A 21682-nucleotide genomic window follows, 5' to 3' on the forward strand; every position below is an offset into this window, starting at 1 on the left:
ATATATAGATATATATAGATATAGATATAATCTCCATTTATTTATGTACATATACACACAACTCTCCACAATATAATATGGTACTTTATAAATTCATTTTGCTGTAATAATGATAATAATTTTTCAGCATATTAAAAGGTGATGCTCCTGACGTATCTACAGTGTCCAGTGATCATCTTCTTTGGTTGTTTTTCCAATAAGCATTGTATTAGATAAGTTCAGCTAACTATGATGTGAATTTGTGAGGTAGTTGACTATGACTGGGGTGTGATTCATGGACTAGAAGCCATCTAACTGTTTGTTATAGGGATCTAGTTTAGCCTTATTAGTTCTCAATCCTAATCAATATTACATGCAAACTGTGTGTTGTCTCTGATTCCATTTCATTACATGCTCTCTAGATAATAAAAGCGGCTCATATGTACTTTCATCTTGTAGACATTGTCCACATTTTAAAATGAGTAATTAGATTATGTCTTCTCTTTTAAAAGACTTTGTTTCTCTATTCCTTCCTCCCCCCACCTTTTGTAGGCAGGGATTTAGAATCGTGAAGTTGAAATATACTGTAGATATCACCCACTGAGTACAAAAATATCTTCTCCAACACTCCTAGCAAATAACTGCCCTCTTCTCAAAGGGTTTTCAGTGACAGGGATTTACTAATCTCACAAGACAGTCCATTCTATTGTTAAATTGTTCTGCTTGTTAGAAAGCTCTTTCCAATATCGAACTGAAATTTGCCTCTTTCATTTATCCTCATTGGTTTTAGTTGTATCTCCTTTAGCATCAGTGAAGAATTCTTCCTTTTTCTGTATGACATCCCCCAAAGTATTTGAAGAGCGCAATCATGAACCTCCCTTCCTTGTCCAGCTACAGGCTAAACATCTCCAGTTCCTCAAGTGGTTTCTCATTTAATAATATTTCCAAACTCATCCCCATCTTGGTTTTTCTCTTCTCGATATGGTAGTTAGAATCATAAAATCACAGAATTTTTATAGTTAGAAGGTGCCTTGTCCAGTCAAATCTCTTCATTTTTACCAGTGAAAAATAAGACCTGGAGAGATTAAGTGACTTGCCTAAATTCATTATAAACAGCTAACCAAGTGTAACACGTCTAACCCATTCTCTGCATTCTAACCCTTCAAATACTTGAAGACAATTGTTGTTCCTCAAAATCTTTTCTTCTTCATGCCAAATAAACTCCATTCTTTGAATTGATTCTTCTAAGATACAGTCTCTTGTCCTCTTACAATTCTGGTTTCCTTCTGGATATGGTCCAACTGGTTAATGTCCTTCCTCAAAGGTAGTAAACCAACAAACAGAATAATCCTGGGTCCTTAAACTCCAAATTCAGTGTTCTTTTTTTATTAATTTTTTTTTCATTTTTACTATACCACATTTGCCAAAGTTTCTTAAAATATAGCTCCTAGAACTGCATACAGTATGTACTATATGTGGTCTGACTAGAGAATACTATTACAATACTTTGATACCTTTGATCTGAACATTCAACTTCTATTCATGTAGCCTGAGATTTATTAGTGTTTTTTTTAAACAGCTATGATATTTTTAGCTTATATTATGACTTTGCCTAAATTAAAACCTCTGGGTTCTCTCTGTATGAATTAAAGACAGTCTTACCCATCACATACTAGATGAATTGACCAAAAAAAACCTTAATGCAAAATATTTATTCCTGTTCAATTTCATCTAAAATGTTGTGCAGGGAAGATTGCTAGACTTGGAGGCAGAATACCTGAGTTAGAGTCCAGAATATGTTGGAAAGGTATGTGACCATAGTTTGTATCCCCAGTGCTTAGCACAGTGCCTAACATATTTGTTGTTCAGTTGTTTCAGTCATGTCCAACTCTTCATGTCCCCATTTGGGGTTTTCTTGGCAGAGTGGTTTGTCATTTCCTTCTCCAGCTGATTTTACGAATGAGGAAAGTGATACAAACAGAGTGAAGTTATAGTTCAGACCTGACTCCAGATGCATAGGTTGCGTTAGAGAGTGGAATGAAATGAGACATTGGTAGGACATCTAACAATTAATAAAAGGGGATGGAGGGTGGAGCTAGGGGGTGGTTACTTATCCATAGCATGGAAAGAGCACACAGGAAGAACGTAGCTTCTCTGACTCTCTTTGTTGGCCATGTAAGTGAGCTCATGAAGCCTAAGGGAAAATTCTTCTAGTTTCCTTATTGGCCAGCTGTTATTAACAACCTGAGCCAGATAAGTCTTGAGGATATTTTGAACACTTGTAGGAAAAACTGGCATCGTCTACATGATAGATATTGCTCCAATAGGAGAAAAGAACTTTGTAATCCTTAAAATGCTATATACATCAGAATATGCACATATTCTATAATATGATTATTGTATAATACATATTATTGCAAGTCTTGGTCCAGCATTCCAACCTGTCTAAATCATTTCTAATCCTGTCTTCCATAGAACATACACATGTATTTTGTATATCCCATTATTAAGTCACTTGTATACTTGGTAAGAATGCCATGTATGTCTTTAATTTTTATGCCATTGATAAAAATGATGAACAAGGTGGGATTGGTGAGAAGCCCCATCTACAACTCTTAGAGAACTCCTTTCAGCTTAGTCAGCCCCCAAATGAAACAAATTGAGCTATATGAATCCTTTTAATACTACTCTTATCTAATAGACATTTATCCATCTTCTCCACAAAAGATAGCGTAATTGCCTAATTTCTAAGGCCTAATTCTTTACTCTTCAGATAGTGTCTGTTGAATTCCCCTTTTGTACCAGTAAAATAATGCTGTGGAAGAAGAAAAGGGGTTAATTGGACATATTTTGCTGGTGATTTTTGCTCTTACTTAACCTAGTTCTCAGTGAATCTTACTTTCATTTAGATAAGTCTTCACAAACCATCTGTTTAATTAACTCTTCCAGAATTCTGCCAGAATATTGGTTTGTAGTTTCCAAAATTTCCTTTTTACAATCTTAAAAATCACAGAATGTTTTGTCTCATTTCCTTTAATGAGTAAGATTAACCATAGGAACAAATCATAGACCCTTAATCTAATCTTAACTAATAACATTAATAATTATAAGGATGTTATCCATTTTAAACCCTTATTACCAAACAAATATTTATTAAATAATAATTTATGCAAATTTATTTTATGCTTTTTTTTCCTAAAGCATCATTCAGGTTTGTTATAGGGATAGAAATTTTCCCCACTTAAGCAACAACTATTTAACTATAGAAGATATGAATGACAAGTCAACTAGCCTGGACTAATTGCAATAGAATGTTTCTAGTCTCTCCCATTCCAATCTATTTCCTACGTAGCTGCCAACTATATCTCTAAAGCCCAGATCTGACTATGCCTGTCTACTATTCAAAATGGTTTAGTGGTACCCTATTGCCTGTAGGATAAAGTACAAACTCATTTGTTTGGTACTTTAAAATCTTTCATAATCTGCCCCCATAAAAACTTTCTTTTCTTCCCTGTTTTGCATTAATCTTCCTTATTTACTGGTCTGTCCCTGCCATACTGGCCTGCTTTGCTTTGTTTAATACAACTTTCCTCATACAGCTCCTGCTTCTATATCTTTACATGTTTATTCTTCATGCTTCGTGCTCTTCCTCTTCACTTCTGCCTCTTGGAATTCACCAACACCCTTTAAGATTGAGCTCAGATGCTACTTCTTATGCAAGATCAATCCCCTCATATATATATATATATAATTTGTATTTACTATCAGTATATATGCTGAATTTTCCTGCACCAGTAGGGTGTAATTATAAGGCACAGAATTTTTCCTGTTTTGCCTTTGTATCTCTCTAGTGCATACATTGCACCGTACATTGTGTATACTAAGCACTTAGTAAATATTGTGAAATTGTTTAATTAAGTTAAACTTAAAATAATTTTTAAGTTTAGGTCATTTGGATTTTTTGAACAAATTAAACAGAAGGCTATATATTCATCTGCTCTTTAAATTAATCAGGAACCCAAAATTATTCAAGAAATATAAAAAAGCTCCAGTTCTATCATATGGCATGTCAAGGAAGACATATGACAAAGGTGTTAGGGTAATGGAAGAAAGTTGGTAAGACACAGATAAAGATATAGACAAAAAAAAAGACAAAGAAAGTCAAAGAGAAAGTTCTATGCATACATATTAACAGAAGATGGACTCAGAGAAGGATGCAGAAAAGGCTACATACCAAGAGCCAGACACATTCAGAGATGGAGAAATATGCAAATTGTTAACTCCATTAATGGTCACTTTTACTTTATAAAAGTTAGAATCCTCTAGATTTAAAAATTCAGTAAACATTATAAGAAATCATCTATTTTTGGTTTGAATTCATTTTTCCAATTTGGAGATGCAGATCTTCATCAAGTTCCATCTTTACCTCATTTTCACAACCACAGCTTCCTTGCCCACAATGCTAGGAGTAGCCTGTTTCATTTTTTTTTCTTTTTGGAGAAAAATGCCTAATGGCAGAAATAATGGACTAATAATGTCCCTTTCTTTTGATCTTTTAAAATTTCCAAAGTCATGTTATATAAGTAGTTGCCTAAAAGAACAGATATAATTAAACCAAGGTTCATAACTATACTATTAGTTCTTTTCCAGTGCTAACACTGCAAAACCCTGATTTTTTTTTGTCAATCTAGCCAATATTCTTAATGCTTTCCATAGGTTTGATATGTGGACCCAGACTCGTGTAATTTTAAATAATTTTGTATTCTTTTTGGCAAAGCAAATAATTCTCCACAGTTTAGCTATTCTGAAAATCCAGATTTTCATATATTCTTGAATAAAGCAAAATATTAAGCAGTCTGAGAAAGAAAAACTTTTAGACTAAATCACTATCTTTGTGAAGCTTATGATTTGGAAAAACAAAATGTGAACCTGTTTAATGATTTAAGAATACATGGAAAGTGACATATAAGCACTTTCAAAGCAAAGTTTTGCCAATTAAATTAATCCAGTACTAAAGACCAAACGTGTACTTGTGATAAATTAATTAATATGATTGCATCTGTACCCTCTATATCCAGGTTTGGTTAGTAGAAATGTACTCAAGCAAAATTAGAACTATAGAAATAGAGCTATATAATGGGAATATAACCCTAAATCCAGAGTCATAGACATATTGCACTAGAAAATTCCCTGTGGTGCAACTCAAATAAAATGAATATTTACTGATAGTTCTCAATGTCACAAAATTATTTGTTGTCCTTTCTATAATAGTTATCAAAGCCTAAAAGTAGCCTATCATGAATTAAGCACGTAATGACAGTATGGACATTAGCATTGCCTTGCAAGACTCATGAACCTCATGTAGTACTTTGTTGTATGTATCTCTTGATTTACTCACCTTGTGTTATTATGTGTTGCAGTTGTCATGTGTCTTATTCCCTGTTAGACTGGGCTAGAGCCCTGTGAGAACTAACTATTTGTTTGGTTAACTTCCTATCTGCCTCTGAACTAAGCTCAGTGTTCTGAATACATGAATTTTCACAAATAACTGAAAGGTTTGACTGATGGAAACTTGGGGGAGGGGAGAAATCAGGAAAACTTTAGAAACCTTAGATAAGTTCCCCCCCCACAGACGCACAAAATAGGAAAAAAATGGTTTTTTATAAAAAATATTTTCATCATAGATGAACAAAAATTTAGTACTCCTTTCTACTTAAAATCTCAGCATCCCCAAACTAAACTTTGATTCTCTTGGACAATTTCAGAGCAGCTCTTATTTTACATTTGCACAGTGTATTCTAAATTGTGTCAATTTCTTCACTGAAAAGCTTACAGTTTAGGTCCACATCATCTCTTCATTGAACTATTTTAAGAGTCTCCCAACTGATCAGCCTGCTTCCCATGCCTTACCTCCATACAGTTAACAAAATAAACTCCCTAAAGTCTTTAGTCTACCTCTAAACTACCTTTTGAGCTTTATTTTACACCAGTCATCTTCACATTCTCTATATTCCAGTCAAACATGACTTGCAGTAGTAGTCTATTCTTTTCCTGCTAATTCAAGTAGTCTATCCTCTGTCCTTTGTAAGGACCTCCATTATCATCTGTGGTTATTGAAATCCTCTTCTTTCAAGGCTCACTTCTTGTCAGCTTTTCCATAAAGTGTTCCCTGAACCATCTTTCAGTTAAAGGTGGGCGTTCCTTTTCAACTTTTTCGTTAGTACCTGGTCTGACTTCTCTTTCATTCTTCCCTTCACCTTCTCTATTTTATCACCCTGAATCATCTATGTGTTGTGTCCCTCAGCTACAATTTATTAGGACAGGGATCAAGTCATTTTCCTTATCTGTGCTGCTATGATCTAACACATAGATGTTTCATATGTTTTTCTGAATTAAGTCAACAAAGATTATTTTTGTAGGAGGGAAATCACAAAATACAGACTTTAAATCATATTAAAATAGCTTTTCTTCCACAACTTAGTATGTTTACTTATATATCATTCATTCATTTATTCAACAAGTATTTATTAAACATCTTCTAAAGGTCAGGAGACATTTTTAAAGGTGTGCTCAGAAATTAAAGCATTAAATAACACACTTGGTCATAACCGTATTTAAAATATGATGAAAAGAACTCATTGGAAATTGACACAAGCAAAGGTCTTTGAATCACTAAAAACTCTGCATTGTGCAACATCTTTAATCATTAGAATCAGAGAATGCAGTGTAGCAAAGGAGGGTATTGATTCTTTACAGTTCAGTTGAAATGGTGAAATACTTAATTTTTCAGAGGGCAAAAATTATTTAAATTATTATTTTCTATCATTAAAGACTAATATCAATTACAAGATGTAAAAATACTTTTAAAGAATATCTTAATATCTCGAATCAGAAAAAGTTATGCTAATCAAATAATTTAATGTAGTCTCAAAAAGATTAAAAATGACTATCAGACTAGTTAATTTCACTTGTCTAAATGTTCTTATATTACTATTGCATTACTATAATTGAAAAGGAGTGGCCAAACTCCTAAGAATACCATTTTAAAGTTGTCTCTTTGAAATATCAGCCAACTAAATGATCTTTGTCATAATTTATTTAGGTAATTATATCACATACCTTCTCTTATCTTTCTGTTCCTCCATTAACCAGCTCCTTGACCTGCATTTTCATGGGTGTAGGAAATTCCCAGTGTGGAAAACCAACCCTCTATCTTCTATGCCATGTTTTCTCCCTTCAGTAATAATTGTGAATTCCACAAGGCAGATAAGTATTACTGCATCAGACCTTTTCCCTGGTATTGTCATACCTCACAAAAACAAATCTTCTAGCACTGTCCCATAGTTTACCCCCAAAAGGTCAATTGGATCTTATTATTATAGAACTTTAAAGCTAGAAGGGACCTTACAAATTTTTCAAGTCATAGCTCACTGGAGTTAAAAAGAACACAGTCATTATTCTTATTTTGCAGGCAGCTAGGTGATGCCAATAGTGCACAGTGCGCTGGAAGACTCATCTTCCTGAGTTCAGATATGATGACCTCAGACACTTACTAGCTATGTGACTCTGAGTAAGTCACTTAACCCTGTTTGCCTCAGTTTCCTAACCCTCTTTGCCTCAATTTTCTCATCTGTAAAATGAGTTAGAGAAGGAAATGGCAAACAATTCCAATATCTTTGCCAAGAAAACCACTAAAGGGGTCACAGAGTTGGATATGCCTGAAATGACTCAACAACAACAAATTGTGTGCTAGGCACTGTGCTAAGTGATGAACATGCAAAAATGACAGCCCTTTTCTTCAAGGAACTTACAATCAATAATATGAAGAAATTGAGGTCTGAAGGTCATAGTCAACTAGCCTTTATTAAGTTCCTACTATATACTAAATGCTAAGTGCAGGGAAACAAAGAAAAGCAAAATACATTCCCACAATCTTAAAGGGGAGACAGCATGGAAAAAACTATGTAAAGCAAAGACATATAATGGAAAAATGGAGATATTCCACAATGGAGAAGGTACTAGCAAAGAGATCAGGTAACTTGCCCACGGTTATGCTGCTGTTCACAGTAATGAGTCATAAGATCAGATCTTATTTTACAGATGAAAAAACTGAGAATCAGGAAGGTTAAATGACTTGCCCATGGCTACCCAGGTAGTAAGTATCACTGGTATTGGAACCTTAGTCCTCTGATTTCCATTTATGCTGAACTACCTTGGACTCATACTTTGGTAAATGTGTAACCATATATATAAAATGATATGAAACAATAGCTATTTACCTTACAAACATACTTATTTTTTCCATTTAAAAAGGAGCTGATTTCTTTTTTATTCTAGTTTCTCATAAGTGTTTTCTCTTCTTGTACTTTTTGATTTCAACAAAAATGTAAACCAGAATTCAGTTTGTTTAGGGGTAGTTTTTGGCAAGGCTGTGAATTTGGCTAGGCACCCTCATAGCTAAATAACATTTCAGATAGCACTATTTAAATTTGGGGCTACCTTAAGATAATATTAAAATTCAATGGCCTTTATACTCAGTGATGATTGCATCTTCTGTGGAACATATGTAAAATTTTAAGTATTCATATTAGTAGTACAAAGTAAGAAGTATACATGTACAACCTTATACACATATGCTTAAATGTCATAGCATTATTATAATACAGAATCAAATTTGGTGTATGGATGAATATGCTATTATTATAAAGATGATCATACATACCTACTGTAATTACTGTAAGGTTTTTGGGTTTATTTTTCCTCCAAAAGTAATAAATTAACATTAATTCATCTTTGGTTTATATCCTAATCCCTTTTGTAATGAACTTCAGTACTTGCATGACAACTGGTGCCAGTTAGGGATGAAATCTATAGTTAGAACACTGCCTACTGGCAAAAAAATAAATAAATAAAATCCATGACTTTGGTCTTTTTAGCGATCTTTCAATCTGTTTTACAGAATACTTTTGTATTTTGTGAGTAGAATTGGAATTCAGGTGTTTTATGTAATTACTGATTTTTTGAAGTGTTTTAAATAGTAAATGGTGTTCCTAAATCTAGTTTTTGTCTACATCATTCTCCAAATTGTATTAACCTACTCAATCTTAGCAGTGCATTGTTCCCAAGTAGAATCAAGGAGTGCACTAGAAAGCAATATAAATAATGACCCTCATAGACAGAAAATGTGTTACATTTTGTCTTTACCATGACTTGGATGTCATGATGGCAGCTCAAATTCAATATAGCCCAAACTTAACCCATCAATAACTCCCCCAAACTTTCTCTTTCTCTGAATTATCCTATTTCTGTTGATGATGCCACCATCCTCTTAGTCACTCAGGTTAAAAACTTCAGTCATCATTGGTCCTTCCCTCTCCCTCATGCCACCCTCACATGCTACCAATTACCAACTTCTGTTAATTCTATCTCTGAAATCTTTTATCTATGTCCTTCCCTCTGCTTACATGGTGATTGCCCTAGTTCAGGTGTCTTCATCTCTCCTTAGAGCTATTGTAATAACCTCCTTCCTGATCTCCTTGCTAACAGACTCTCCCCTCAACAATCAGTCAAACAATCAACAAGCATTTATTAAGTGCATATTAAGTACCAGGCACTATGCAGAGTGCTAAGGATGAAAAAAAAAGTGAGGCACTCCCTGCCCTCAAAGAATTTAATTTATAAATTCACATACTATGACAAATGAAATATTTAAATACAGACTAAAAACAAATACTTTAGTACAGAGATCTTAACACAGCACATAGGAATGAATTTCTACCATCTCTAGTTCTGACCAATATTCATCACTTTACATTATATACAAAAAGTCAAATCGCCAGAATCCTGAAACTACTAAGAAACAGTCAAATACTTGTTTAAAGTTTGAATGGAAACTATGTTCTATTTAAGACAAATTTTCATAAATGTTTGAAATGATACTGTGTATTTTTATAAGTTTTTTCAGGGGTTTTGTTGCTTGTATGTGTTTTAAGGATGCATTAAGATTCATTTTCAAATCTGTTCTTTTATAAGATCTGAGATTTGATGGCTAAGATTAATTTCTTTCGTATTTAGGGTCATTGCACTTGTTTAAGTTCTAGACACTGGTAACATGCCTTATTTTGTGTCGGGGTGAGGGAGAAGGTAGGAGTAAGAGGAGGGAATGGGGTAGAAATGTATTTTAAGTTCCATTTAACAGTATTGTAAATTCTAGCTTTCCTGTGTTTATTTTAGGGTGTTTTCCCCCTGCATCTGTTGTAGTGTACTCATGCTTCTTCATTCATACTCCCTATCTTAATGAAAAGTAACTCCATAAATTCTTGTCAAAAGGATAATTAAAATTCACTCCCACTAAGCACTCTGATTTTAAAGTCCAGACCAAGGGTATCTGGAGAAAGTAGAAACAACATTCATGCCACTCTGGTAATAATAATTATGCACCTTTATATGGTGCCTCAGGGTTGAAAAAGCATATTTCTCAATGAACTTTGGGGGCTCCAAGGTGAAGGTAAAATGTTCTGTTAACAAGGCACTGCTGATCTATGCTTCACACAGTTTCTAACCCAAACAAGACACAGATAGAAACACATCAGCAGCTTGGTCGGAGGCTTTCTGTGACTTGTGATTGTTGATATGATCAAACACAAACTTCTCAGCCTGACATTTGAGGCCATGCATTAACCCATCTTTCCAGCCTTATTTCCTGTCACTCTCCTTCATGCACTCTGTGTTCCAGCCAAACCCAATCACCTGTTTGTTCCTGTGCTGCCCCTGCCTTCATACATTTATGCAAGCTGTCCCCTTGTGCCTGTAAAGTACATAGCCTACATCTCAAGCTTTAAGAGTACTTCTCTTTCTTCTGGACTCAGGTCAGGTGCCAGGTCCTTTATGAAGCTCTCCCTTTTATTCACCACCCTGTAAAAAAATCTCCCAAACTGGAAGAGTTCTCTTTTTCTGCTCAAATTTTCCTGACATACTTTGTATCTCTCATTTGCCTCTTTCACACCCTACCTTTTATTGTGCATCTTTGTGCATGTTTCATATATCCCCTTCCTGAAATAGAGTGTAAACTCCTTGACAGCAAGTAGCACTTTTTAAAATCCTTGCTTAACAGTATCTTATATGTAGGAAATAAAGATTAGACCTGTGATTTCATTGGGATAGGGCATTCCTCGATAAGCAACTAGTTCTATCAATATTAGTTAACTTCTGGTCTTAGAGAGTTGCCTAAAACACACCACATATGATTTGACCAAGGTCGCAAAGCTAGTGTGTTTCAAAGCTATAACTAGAAACCAAGTCTTCCTGGCTTTTGAGGCCAACAATATATCTATCCACTCTGTTATCCAGCTTCCAATGTAAGCAATAGACTTGTACATAGAAGGTACTTAATAAATGCAAAGTGAGTGCAATGAGAAGTTAAAACAAACCAAAAAAAGAATTTTATTATAGTTCCCAAAATTTTCTTTCTTAACCTTACCACCTTGACAATTAACTCATTGCTGCTACAACTTTGTTTTATATTCCTCAGCCTTTCTTTAAAATGGACTATTGACAAAATAGTTTATTGCTATATTCTCACATATGTGTGTTTGTGTGTACCTGTCTGATCCAGGCTTTGTGATTTTTTAAAAAGTATGAAAAATTGTTTTGTAATATCAAAAAGTTTGAATTTCCTGTTCCAATCATTTGACCTATACAGTCCCAGACTAAATTACTAATTGACTTATAAAATACCTTTGGAATGAGGACTTAGAAGTACTAGTTGCTGGCCCTAAATGTCCCTTTTTTACAATCCAGTTTTATTGATCTTTGGTTTTGTGCCTTCATTGTAATGACAGAGGCTTTTTTCCCTTTATTCTTTTCAGAGCGCTGCAGCAGCTCCCAGCCCAGTGCTAGGAAACATTCCCCCAGGAGATGGCATGCCAGTAGGTCCTGTACCACCAGGGTTCTTTCAGGTACACAAACAAACTGTGACTGCAGGAATGTTAAGGTGGAGAAACTCATGTGATTCTGTTTGAGGCTATGCAGGAAGATAAGTCTATTTTAAATCTTATGGTGAACATGTTATATGCTAGTTCTTGGTTAATCACAAATCCTTATCCAGTTTATAAACTATCTTTCCTTCATGTCTTCTTCACAATTTGCTTGTCTTTTGGCCATCTTGCCCCCTACTTGAAAGGGAAAGAAGGGTCACAATTTTGTTCTTAGTTTGGTAAAGGTTTGGTGGGAGAGATAACTAAAACTAGATTTTGGAGTAATATTGGATTTTATCTAGCCATACTCTTCCCTTCTTCCCAAGGCAGAGAAAACCCAAATTTCACTGTATTTATAAAGTATAGCCAAGTTATGGTCTGTCCAGCTATACCACAAAGAGCTTTAGGCCACGTCTTTGACAGGTGGCTCTGGCTTGTTAACTAAAGTGTTAAAAGAAGTATATTAAGTTAACATTTAAAAATATACATTGCTTGTTGTATTTTTAAATTGTATCAGGGTCATTCATTACCACAATGATTGCTAATATTTGTGTAATTGAGGTTCCTCAGGGTTTTTTTAATTTCACAGAATGGATTTCTTACTTCTGCCCACTTTCTCTCCCAAATCCTATCTCCACCCCCATATACACATGCTATCTAGCATATAATTATTTTCCAAATAAAATTGATTTTGTGATCTTGGAAAAAATTGGAGAATCCTTGTATTTTAACAAATATGGCTTATTATTATGCACTGTATTAGCAGAATTAATCAAGTATGTTACATATTATTTACAGTGAATTACATTATGAGTATAAAAATGTTTGGCTGTTATTTTAGTGCTTTGTATTTTCAAAATCTTTAATAATTAATCATTAGATAATCCATACTAACATCATTTCAGAATAGTAGATCAATGCCTTAATAAATTTGAAATTACTGAAATAGAGGCAAAGTTTCTGTTACTGTTTTGTCTGGACTAGTGATTCCTTTGGTGTGATTAACTCCCTTTGAGGAGACTTCCTCTACCCAACGCAAAATAGCCTTGGTTCTGCACCTTGGAATTTTAAGAGGGTTGACTGGGTGCATGTAGAGCATAAGTGACATTCACTCATACTTAAACCTAGATCTTTTTTACTTCAAAGCTTATCCTTTCTGTTCACAACTCCAGTGCTGCCTCTCAACGTATAGCAATTGAATAAAAGAACCACAATTAAAACTCAAAACTAATGATGACGTATGTGAATAAATCTATGAAGTTATACTCATTTACCCAAATTATATATGATCATAAGAAATACTATATGCTAACACATGAGTGAATTAATAAACCTGCATGTGTACCACTGTTCCACTGATCAGTTCAGTATGGCGGTTTTTTGTTTGTTTGTTTATTTGTTTTGTACTGTTTATGGTATCCCAGAGACAGCAGCATATCCATGATTCTGAACAATAGAATATCTGTAGCAAGGAACTTACATTATTCACTGCCTATCTTCTGTAATTCATAATTCACTGTATATTTTCACTCCTTTTTATTTTTACCCCATGTTCTCAACCTTTTTGCCATATAGTGGCTATTTTAAGCCATAATTCTTTAAAAGAAGTGACTCCTCAGGATGGGTTGCTGTAGGAGGCATGCCAGAAGCCTTTATCAAATTGAGCAAGAAGTGAAGATATCCCTTGCGGGGGTGGGGCTTGAGGAGAAGTTTACATGGTATTCCTCCCCCCTCTCCATTCTGTATTTTATAAGAAGAGATACATAGCTATAATTTCAGTTTCTGTATTTTCTGTGATAGAGGGAACAAAATGTTCTCCCCTGGCCTTTTCCAAGGCTCCTCACTCATGCTCTAAGGAGTTGGTAAGAACAATTGATGCAGTATGAACTGTGCTTAAATTCTATGTTCTGAAAGTAAATGGAAGAGTCAACTTTCTAGAAGACTGTTCATATAATTTCTGCTAGTAAAAGAAAGGATTTGAGCTACGCACCTGCCTCAATCATTCTATTACTTCATGTAATACATATGAAGGGCAACTGGAGAAGAACCTTTCCCATGGTGAAGGACACCAGTGAACATATGGAGTGCTGGCAAATAATAGAAGGCAGTTGCTAATAAAAATCACTGTACAAGAGCTATACTTGTAGAATACATAAATATTAGGAAAATATATTTTCAAATGCATAAATATGAGCTGGCTAGTCATTAGAAAATGTTAAGTAATAGATTTCAATTTTTAATTCACTTAGCTAATAGAATGAAAAAAAGTATGCAAAAACATAGATCATAATATTTGCTTCATTCTTTACAGCATGGATTTATCTATGCTAAGCTATTATAGAGTTAGCAAATTACATTGGTTTGAAATCCCACAATCTAGAAAATTCATATTTGAGCTTAACATATCTATCTCTAACAGTCCTTTCAGAGGATGATGAATAGGCCCCACCAAAAGAATGCCAACTTTTACTTCTACTCTAGTTATAGTTATGGGATCATAATAGAAGGGGCCTTAGAGATGTTTTAATTCAATTCTCCCCTTTAATTTTTGTGGAATTCAAAAGGAATTATTTTTATGTGTAGCTGAATGATATTATATTTTCTTGAACTACAGCTAACTTCTCTCACTTTACACTGTCTTGGGGAAATACTCGTCTGAAATAGTGAAAATCAGAATTGCAGAATATTTTTTTATAAGGATAGGCAATGGGCTTAAGTGACTTGCCCAGGGTCACACAGCTAGTAAGTGTTATGTGTCTGAGGCGGGATTTGAACTCAGGTCCTCCTGAATCCAAGGCAAGTGCTCTTTTCACTGCGCCACCTAGCTGCCCCCAATTACAGAATATTTTCAAAGACTTGCAAAGAAATTTTCACTGAAATACCTGATATTTTGAGATATACTCAGGAACAGGAATGAAGCTAATGGAGTGTTATGTACTAGGGTCTAATGTGTATAGAAGAATGATTGCTTAGTTAACATATCAAAGTGCCAACCATAGTAGTTCTAATCTTTGCTTAAAATGGAATGATACTGCATGTGGATGAATTTTAATAAAGCTTAAAAACAATTATCCTAAATAGATAAATCTTTCCCTCCTAATCATGTTTTCATTTTTATTTGCATAACAAGCCCCTCTTTTCATAATGTTTTAAGTATAAACTTCAGCTGACTCCCTAATAGAATTATCCCAAATACTGAATTTATGAAGTCTTTGTTAATGGGAATTTGTACCAACAAAGCAATTTTTTTTTTTTGGCAAGGGCTTCACTTGAAAAATGGGAATGTATGTAAATGGTCAAACTAAAAAAATGACAAATTCCACTTGCTTTTAATGAGCTTATCTTAGTATATTTTCTTTAGGGTCATAACTTTACATTTGGTCAAATATTAACATTTATTCTGAAGGATATTAGAATTTTATTGAAAAAGAAGTTTGCTTCTGAAGAGCATATCATTGAAATAAAGTCAGCAAATAATTGAAATTTTAAAACTACAAAAGAATTGGAGGTACAAAGGGAGATTTGTTTAATAGAATATAAACCATCCATATAAAAATGTAAAGAATCAAACTTTCTGGCAAATCCAGAAATATTCTAAAGTGAAATAAATTGTGACATAGATGAAAGACCTAGAGCAGCGAATGTCAACTTTTTGGAGTAACAACCTACTCCTTTATGACAGCATCACCTTCTCCAAAATTACCATATTAAAAAAATCATTTTTGAGAATAAAATACTTTGAGCTAATTGGAAACATTATAGGTTATTGCAAAAACAGTTTGGGAGTCACTTGTCTAGAGTAGTGTTTTTCCAATTGGGAAGTAAGAGAGAAGTTCCAAGTTCTTTTCCATTCAGCTCACCACTGGGGTGGCAAGAGTGTGATAGACTCAGTACTTGGAGTCACACTGGAGCCTTTCAGCCATGGGTGGAAGAGCTTGTGCTTGCCTGGCTTCTTGCTCTCTCCTCTTGGCCTTTGCAGAATGGCTGGAAAAGGTTGGCCAACAACAAATCTGAAGTCTTCTACCTAAAGTTTAATTTGATGATAATAAGTCTGAATTAAATGCTGAATTGTAACATTTTGTTATTTATCAATGGTATTCATTTGAAAAGGGTGTTCCACAACTATATAGTTAAGGGGTTTAAGCATCATAGTCAGTAACTGTTAGCCTGTTCTTGTTTCCTGTTGCCCTGCTGAAATAAAGTAGCTGGGTGCCAGACTGATTAGCTTTTCCTTAAGCTTAAATATATTGTGGCCATGGCTTAATAAAATAGAAGATTTTTTAAAAGGGAAAGCAGTTAGTTACCCTTTTTTGTTTTGAAAAATTTAGATCATTTCCATAAATACATTACAGATTATAGAACATTTAAGATTTTGTGGAAGAATGATCAGACTCACAGAGAATGGTGCTGAACTATAGTTTTTGTTGTAGCTTGAAATGTGTGTTAAATTTTTACATTTCTTACTTTAACTAAACTAGGAGAAATATTTTAGGCTTCTTGTTTTCTTTGAATTGTACTGTAAGGTGATTTTACATCAGAGGGCACAATTTTTTTTATTCCTTGGATCTTTGTCAACTCTGTATCTGCATTTAATGTATAATACAATAAGTCTTTTTACAAGGTGTACAAGCAGATAATATCATTATTTCTAAGTAATCTATGTCTCTCTGAAATATTCTTGAACATTGGGTAGGCTTCTTAGTTCATTTTCAGCATGCATTATATTTTGTTGTGTTTTTTTGCTTAATGGAACCACTGTATTCTAGTCTTCAAATCTTTAGTTTTCTTAACCAAAACTACTGAAAATTGGTTATATATGGATGCATATGAATGTAAACGTGGTACCTTGCAATAAATGTTATTGTTAATTATTATTGAGTTTACCAGGCATACTGTTGAAGATAAAGTATATATAAAGTAATTTTTCATAGTGTATAGTTATCCATATATAAAAATGTGAATTAATTTTTTAAAAAACCCTTGATATGGTGAAAAAATGTGTTGCTAGCATGTTTTTAAGTCATATTTTGCATACAAGCATAATGTTAAAAATGGTAAAGCTGCCTTGCCATCTAGTGGTGGTTTTTAGATAGCTCCATTTGTTCGGGGTATATTTTACTGGGGTGCTATTTTTAGCAATGCTGCACAGTAGCAAGCTGACCTAATGCTTTGGAAGGAAGAATACAAGAAGAAAGAACAAAAAGAAATTTCCTTTCTTCTCTCTGTTATTACTCTTGACTAGACAAAGCTCAATTTAAATAACATTCAGTTAGTGGCAAAAAAATAACCAAAGCAAGGAAATTCAAAGAATAGACATAACCTATCCTTGGATAACTGAAAGGAAAAAAAAAAGTCAAAGAGCATGAATCAAAAACAAGGGGAAAATACTATGCTCCTATTACAGCTTAGGTAATTAAACATACCCCCTAGACAAATGCATACTTAAATCATTGCTGAAAATATTTTGTTAATTTTTCAAGTTTTCCTAAACTCTAGTTCAAATGATTTCTGCTTTTAGTACTATTTGTATTTCCCAGTCTAGTCATTATATTATCAATTGCCTTTTTGCTGTAGCCAGTTCATCATAGTCAGTGACAGCAGCCTGTCTAGGTACCTGTCCTTCTGTGTCATCTTCATGCTCTCTACACTATTCGTGCTTTGACTGTCTCTTCTGTTTATCCTTCCTGACCATGGTTGTTTCAGAAATTAGTCACAGGAAATACTTGAAGCAGGCAGAAAAGACCTCCTTCCCCAGAGGTCTTTTTGGTCTTAGACAAAGAATCAAAGCATTAGCTATGAGAAATTCTTTCTAATTTGCAATAGGAGAGCACTGAAAATCTTAGTAGACTTGATTGATTGGTAATCATAAATACTATGAATATTATTCATTTTAATAGCTCAGAATCAACTGAGATTTGAACATATAAAACTTAGTACTAAATCGCCAGCATTATTTTGAAAATAAAACTGTCTCAATCACACGTGAAAAAAAATTAGAGGTACAAATTTCTTAAAGATGAGGACTTCAGAATTCAATATTTTGGAAAATAGAGCAAGTTGTTCCCTAGTAGAGGAGATAAAAGCAGCCAAAAAAAAATAAAGGTGCCTGACAGCTGCCGGCTTTGATAATGCCATCCCGCAGCTGTGGTAATGGCTTTACTAGCCTCAACTATTAGAACAAATTAAAACTGCTCAGCTTGAGTAACTAAATAAGCTTTTTAAAAAAAAATGCAATTGCAAAACACCTATAGAGCTGCTGCAAGTGATGAAATAGATCAAGAAGAAACGAAAGAAGGAAAAGCAAATGTTGAAAGTCTTTACCTGAATTTTTCATTTAGAACTTTGTTTTAGAAATCTTGCTTGCATGTCACAGTGCTCACTTAGAAAGAGTTGGTCAGGTTATTTGTAAATTATGTTCATTTCTATTGCCACTTTTAGTGGTATTTAATCAACCTAAAAGTGCCAAGATACTTGGTACAAAACATTGAAATTCCATCTTCTTCTGTGGTAGAAAAAATCAATTTAATTAAAATGTAAAATTATTTATGCTTTCAAAAATGTCTTACTAAAAATTCTTCATAGAATGATATAGATGTGATTAAAGATCCTCAAAATCATGCATGTATAGTATTTATTAGAAATGAAAAATATATCAGAATACTTGTACATGTCTTACATGTAGAGTTGAACACAGGTGAAACTGTTGCCATTCTTTGGGAAATTTAAAATTTTGGAAGATATTTGTCATTTATTATTTTTCTAGTAATCAGAAACCATCTGATCATATTTTCTGTACATAAGGAAACTTTCAGTACATATACACTACTTATACATAGTAGAGGTAGAAAGTTTTGTATGGTTTTCTCAGTGTATCCTGGAAGGTATCTAAATTAAGAAAAGTTAGGTAAGAACTACATTTTTGTAGGAATTCTATACCAGCTATTCTCTACCTTGAATTTCTGAACAGATCATCGAGATATTTAGTTCTGTTCCCAGGTCTACAGATATAATAGAAAAAGCTAGACTTGGAATTCAGAGACCTTCATTTCAATCCCAGTTACCCTGTTTAGCATCTGTGGACCCTCAGCAAATTATTTAACCCCTCTCTGGACTTCAATAAATGAAAGAATTGGACTAAGTAATCTCTGAGGTCACCTCCCAGGGCTTACATTATTTGATTCTGGAATACATTGCATCACACATGTGCAAATCATCTTACCTCTTGAAGCCTTGCTTTTCCTATCTCTAGAAGGTATTAGATTATATGATCTTTAATGTTCATTTCAGCTGTAATTTCCTGTGATTATGTCAGTCCTTCACATCACTTCAAAGAGGGGAAAGAAAACAACCCGGGCTAGGTGGGCATATCTTCACTTCTGCTGACAGCTGTGAAGAGGAAGCATAAACTGCTGACAGTTGCTGTCCATCCTTCTTTACAGCCAGGAATAATCCTGGCTCTCAGGAATAATTCAAGGAACTATTGGTCCTAGAGGATGCTCCAAATCCCTTCTGCCAACAGAAGGATATTTGTCATGTACTGTTCTCTACAAATTATAGAATAGGATTAACTCTTGGTGTACCTACAAATGTGTTCTCAATATATATCATAGGTAATTGATTTGGAACTAGAAGAGCTCTTAGAGTTCATGCACATCTAATTGCCTTACTTTACAGGTGAAGAATAAGATGCAGAGAGGTTAAGCATCAAAGCACAGAAACATCAAAGACAAAATCTGAACCCAGGTCTTCCTACACATTCAGTTTCCATACCAACAGTTACGTACACCAGCGTAGACACCCTGTCTATAGTCAGATCTTTCTCTGTTAAGACACAATCATTCCGTGTACCATATTATTACAAATACCTTTAAGATCCTACACAGACAACCATTATTATTAATTATTATTTTCATTACATAGTCTTTTCCATCTTTTGCCTGAACTCTTATCAAGTACCAAAGTCTAAGTGTAGTACATACATGTATCCATTAAAGAACGTTTATTTCAGAATGAATATTTATATATTTGAATCTCTCCAGAGGGGCATCTTATAACATCTCTGCTTATGATGAGTTCGCCATATTTGAAGTAATTTTAAAGAGGCCCTTGGGTACTCCTACCTGATCCCAGCTGCTTCAAAAACAAACAAAACCCTGGCTGTAATTTTTGGAGGGGTGGATGGTACTCCTAACCTCAGGTTATAGGGCAAAACCGGGAAAGGGCTGGTGTGGCCTGGTGAATAGAGCATTAGACTTGGAGTCAGGAAGACCTAGGTCTAAAAGCCTGACAGTAGCTAGATAGGTGACCCAGGACAAATCACTTCATTTCTCTGAGACAGATTCCTTATCTATAAAATGAAGATAAAAATACTCCACAGGATTATGGTGAGGCTCAAATCAGATAATACATATAAAGCACTTTCCAAACATTAAACTGCTATCTGAATATTAATTTTTATTTTTATTATCTCCTCCGGAAAATATTCTCCTTCCTCTCCTCCTTTTGCCTCCCTGTTTTCTGCCCTTTCTGTTAGTTTCCAGAGCCTGACTGTCTGTCACCCTGGGCCTTACCTGCATTTCCCCTAGAGGGTAGTGGGTCCTTCTCTTAGCTGTTACGAGCATACCGTTTTCCTGTGACTAATACTGCAATAAAAAAGTTTCAGGAGGTTAGGCACCTCTTAAATCATCTCGTATGTGACCTACACCATTATCAATGTATGCTTTTTATGTGAATTTTTCCATTTTGAAAATAGGATTATGACTGTTATGTGAGGGAACAGAATCAGCAGTCACAGAACCTGGTACAGTTTGGCAGATCCATTGGACAGAAAGGAAGTGAGCCAGAGGAGCCAAAGTGTCTGTCTTCACACTGATTCCGGTATCATGAGATATCAGTTGTAAGAGGCGATGTGACAATAACAGCTGCAATGAATCTGTTGTGTCATAAATCATCACATCATAGATTTAGAGCTAGAAGAGATCATAGAGGCCATCAAATCAGGCAACTGAGGCTAAACTATTATAAGTTTTGTAGGGCTAAGAACATGTTTTGCTTTTTATTTCTCTTAACAACTGGCATTATGCCTTGCAAGACATAGATGTTTAATATTTATTGAATTTTATTTTTAATTGAATTCCCCCTTGAAGTACACAAAAAGCTGTTGACTACTACTCTATGTGTTCTGAGGTAACTCTAAGAGTTTAGAAACCCTGGGTTTCTAATACTTATCATTCATAAGCCCCTACTGGTGCACATCCCACTGACAATCGTGTAGGCTTAAGGAATTTTGTTTTTAAGCAAAGGTATTTTCAATAGAAAGAAGTTACAAAATCAAGTTTGAAAAACTCTCTTCCACAGATACAGGACTTATGGGAAAATAGACACAAATTTAAACTACAAAAGTGGTAAAACGCACATGTAGAAAACATGGCAAAGGTGTAATTCACAACTCCTGGTAACTGGAAGTCATTTTTTCCTTCCATAGAGTCCTCATGAAGTTCTCCTCCAGTGTAGTTCTGTGCAGGCTTCTGGGTTCAGTGTCTTTGTGATTGCCATAGCTAGCACTTCTCCCTCTCACAAGGGGTCCTTCTTTCCAGTTATCTTTTCTTTGGTGACTGTAGCTCCTAGGTGGATGTGTTGCCTTCTGAGCCATGTTCCCACTTAGCTGTGCTGCCTGTTACTGGTCCAGTCTCTCCAATAGCATGGTTAATAAGGAGGAGTAGAAAGAG

General features: G+C 34.5%; 1 protein-coding gene across 5 annotated transcripts in view; it reads left to right on the top strand.

The window, feature by feature from the left end:
• SSBP2 (single stranded DNA binding protein 2) overlaps window positions 1-21682 on the top strand; it is a 414697-nt gene that overhangs the window by 280569 nt on the left and 112446 nt on the right. For 3 of the 5 annotated variants that reach the window (XM_021007760.2, XM_021007761.2, XM_078153146.1), the window contains one exon: window positions 11847-11936. The exons of the other annotated variants lie outside the window; for them this stretch is intronic. In XM_021007760.2, coding sequence (XP_020863419.1) covers window positions 11847-11936 — 90 coding nt within the window. The remainder of the gene's footprint in view (window positions 1-11846; window positions 11937-21682) is intronic. 5 annotated transcript variants of the gene reach the window in all.

Source organism: Phascolarctos cinereus, unplaced genomic scaffold, assembly GCF_003287225.1.
Source record: "Phascolarctos cinereus isolate Bilbo 61053 unplaced genomic scaffold, phaCin_HiC Scaffold_4;HRSCAF=312, whole genome shotgun sequence".
Classification (NCBI taxonomy): domain Eukaryota; kingdom Metazoa; phylum Chordata; class Mammalia; order Diprotodontia; family Phascolarctidae; genus Phascolarctos; species Phascolarctos cinereus.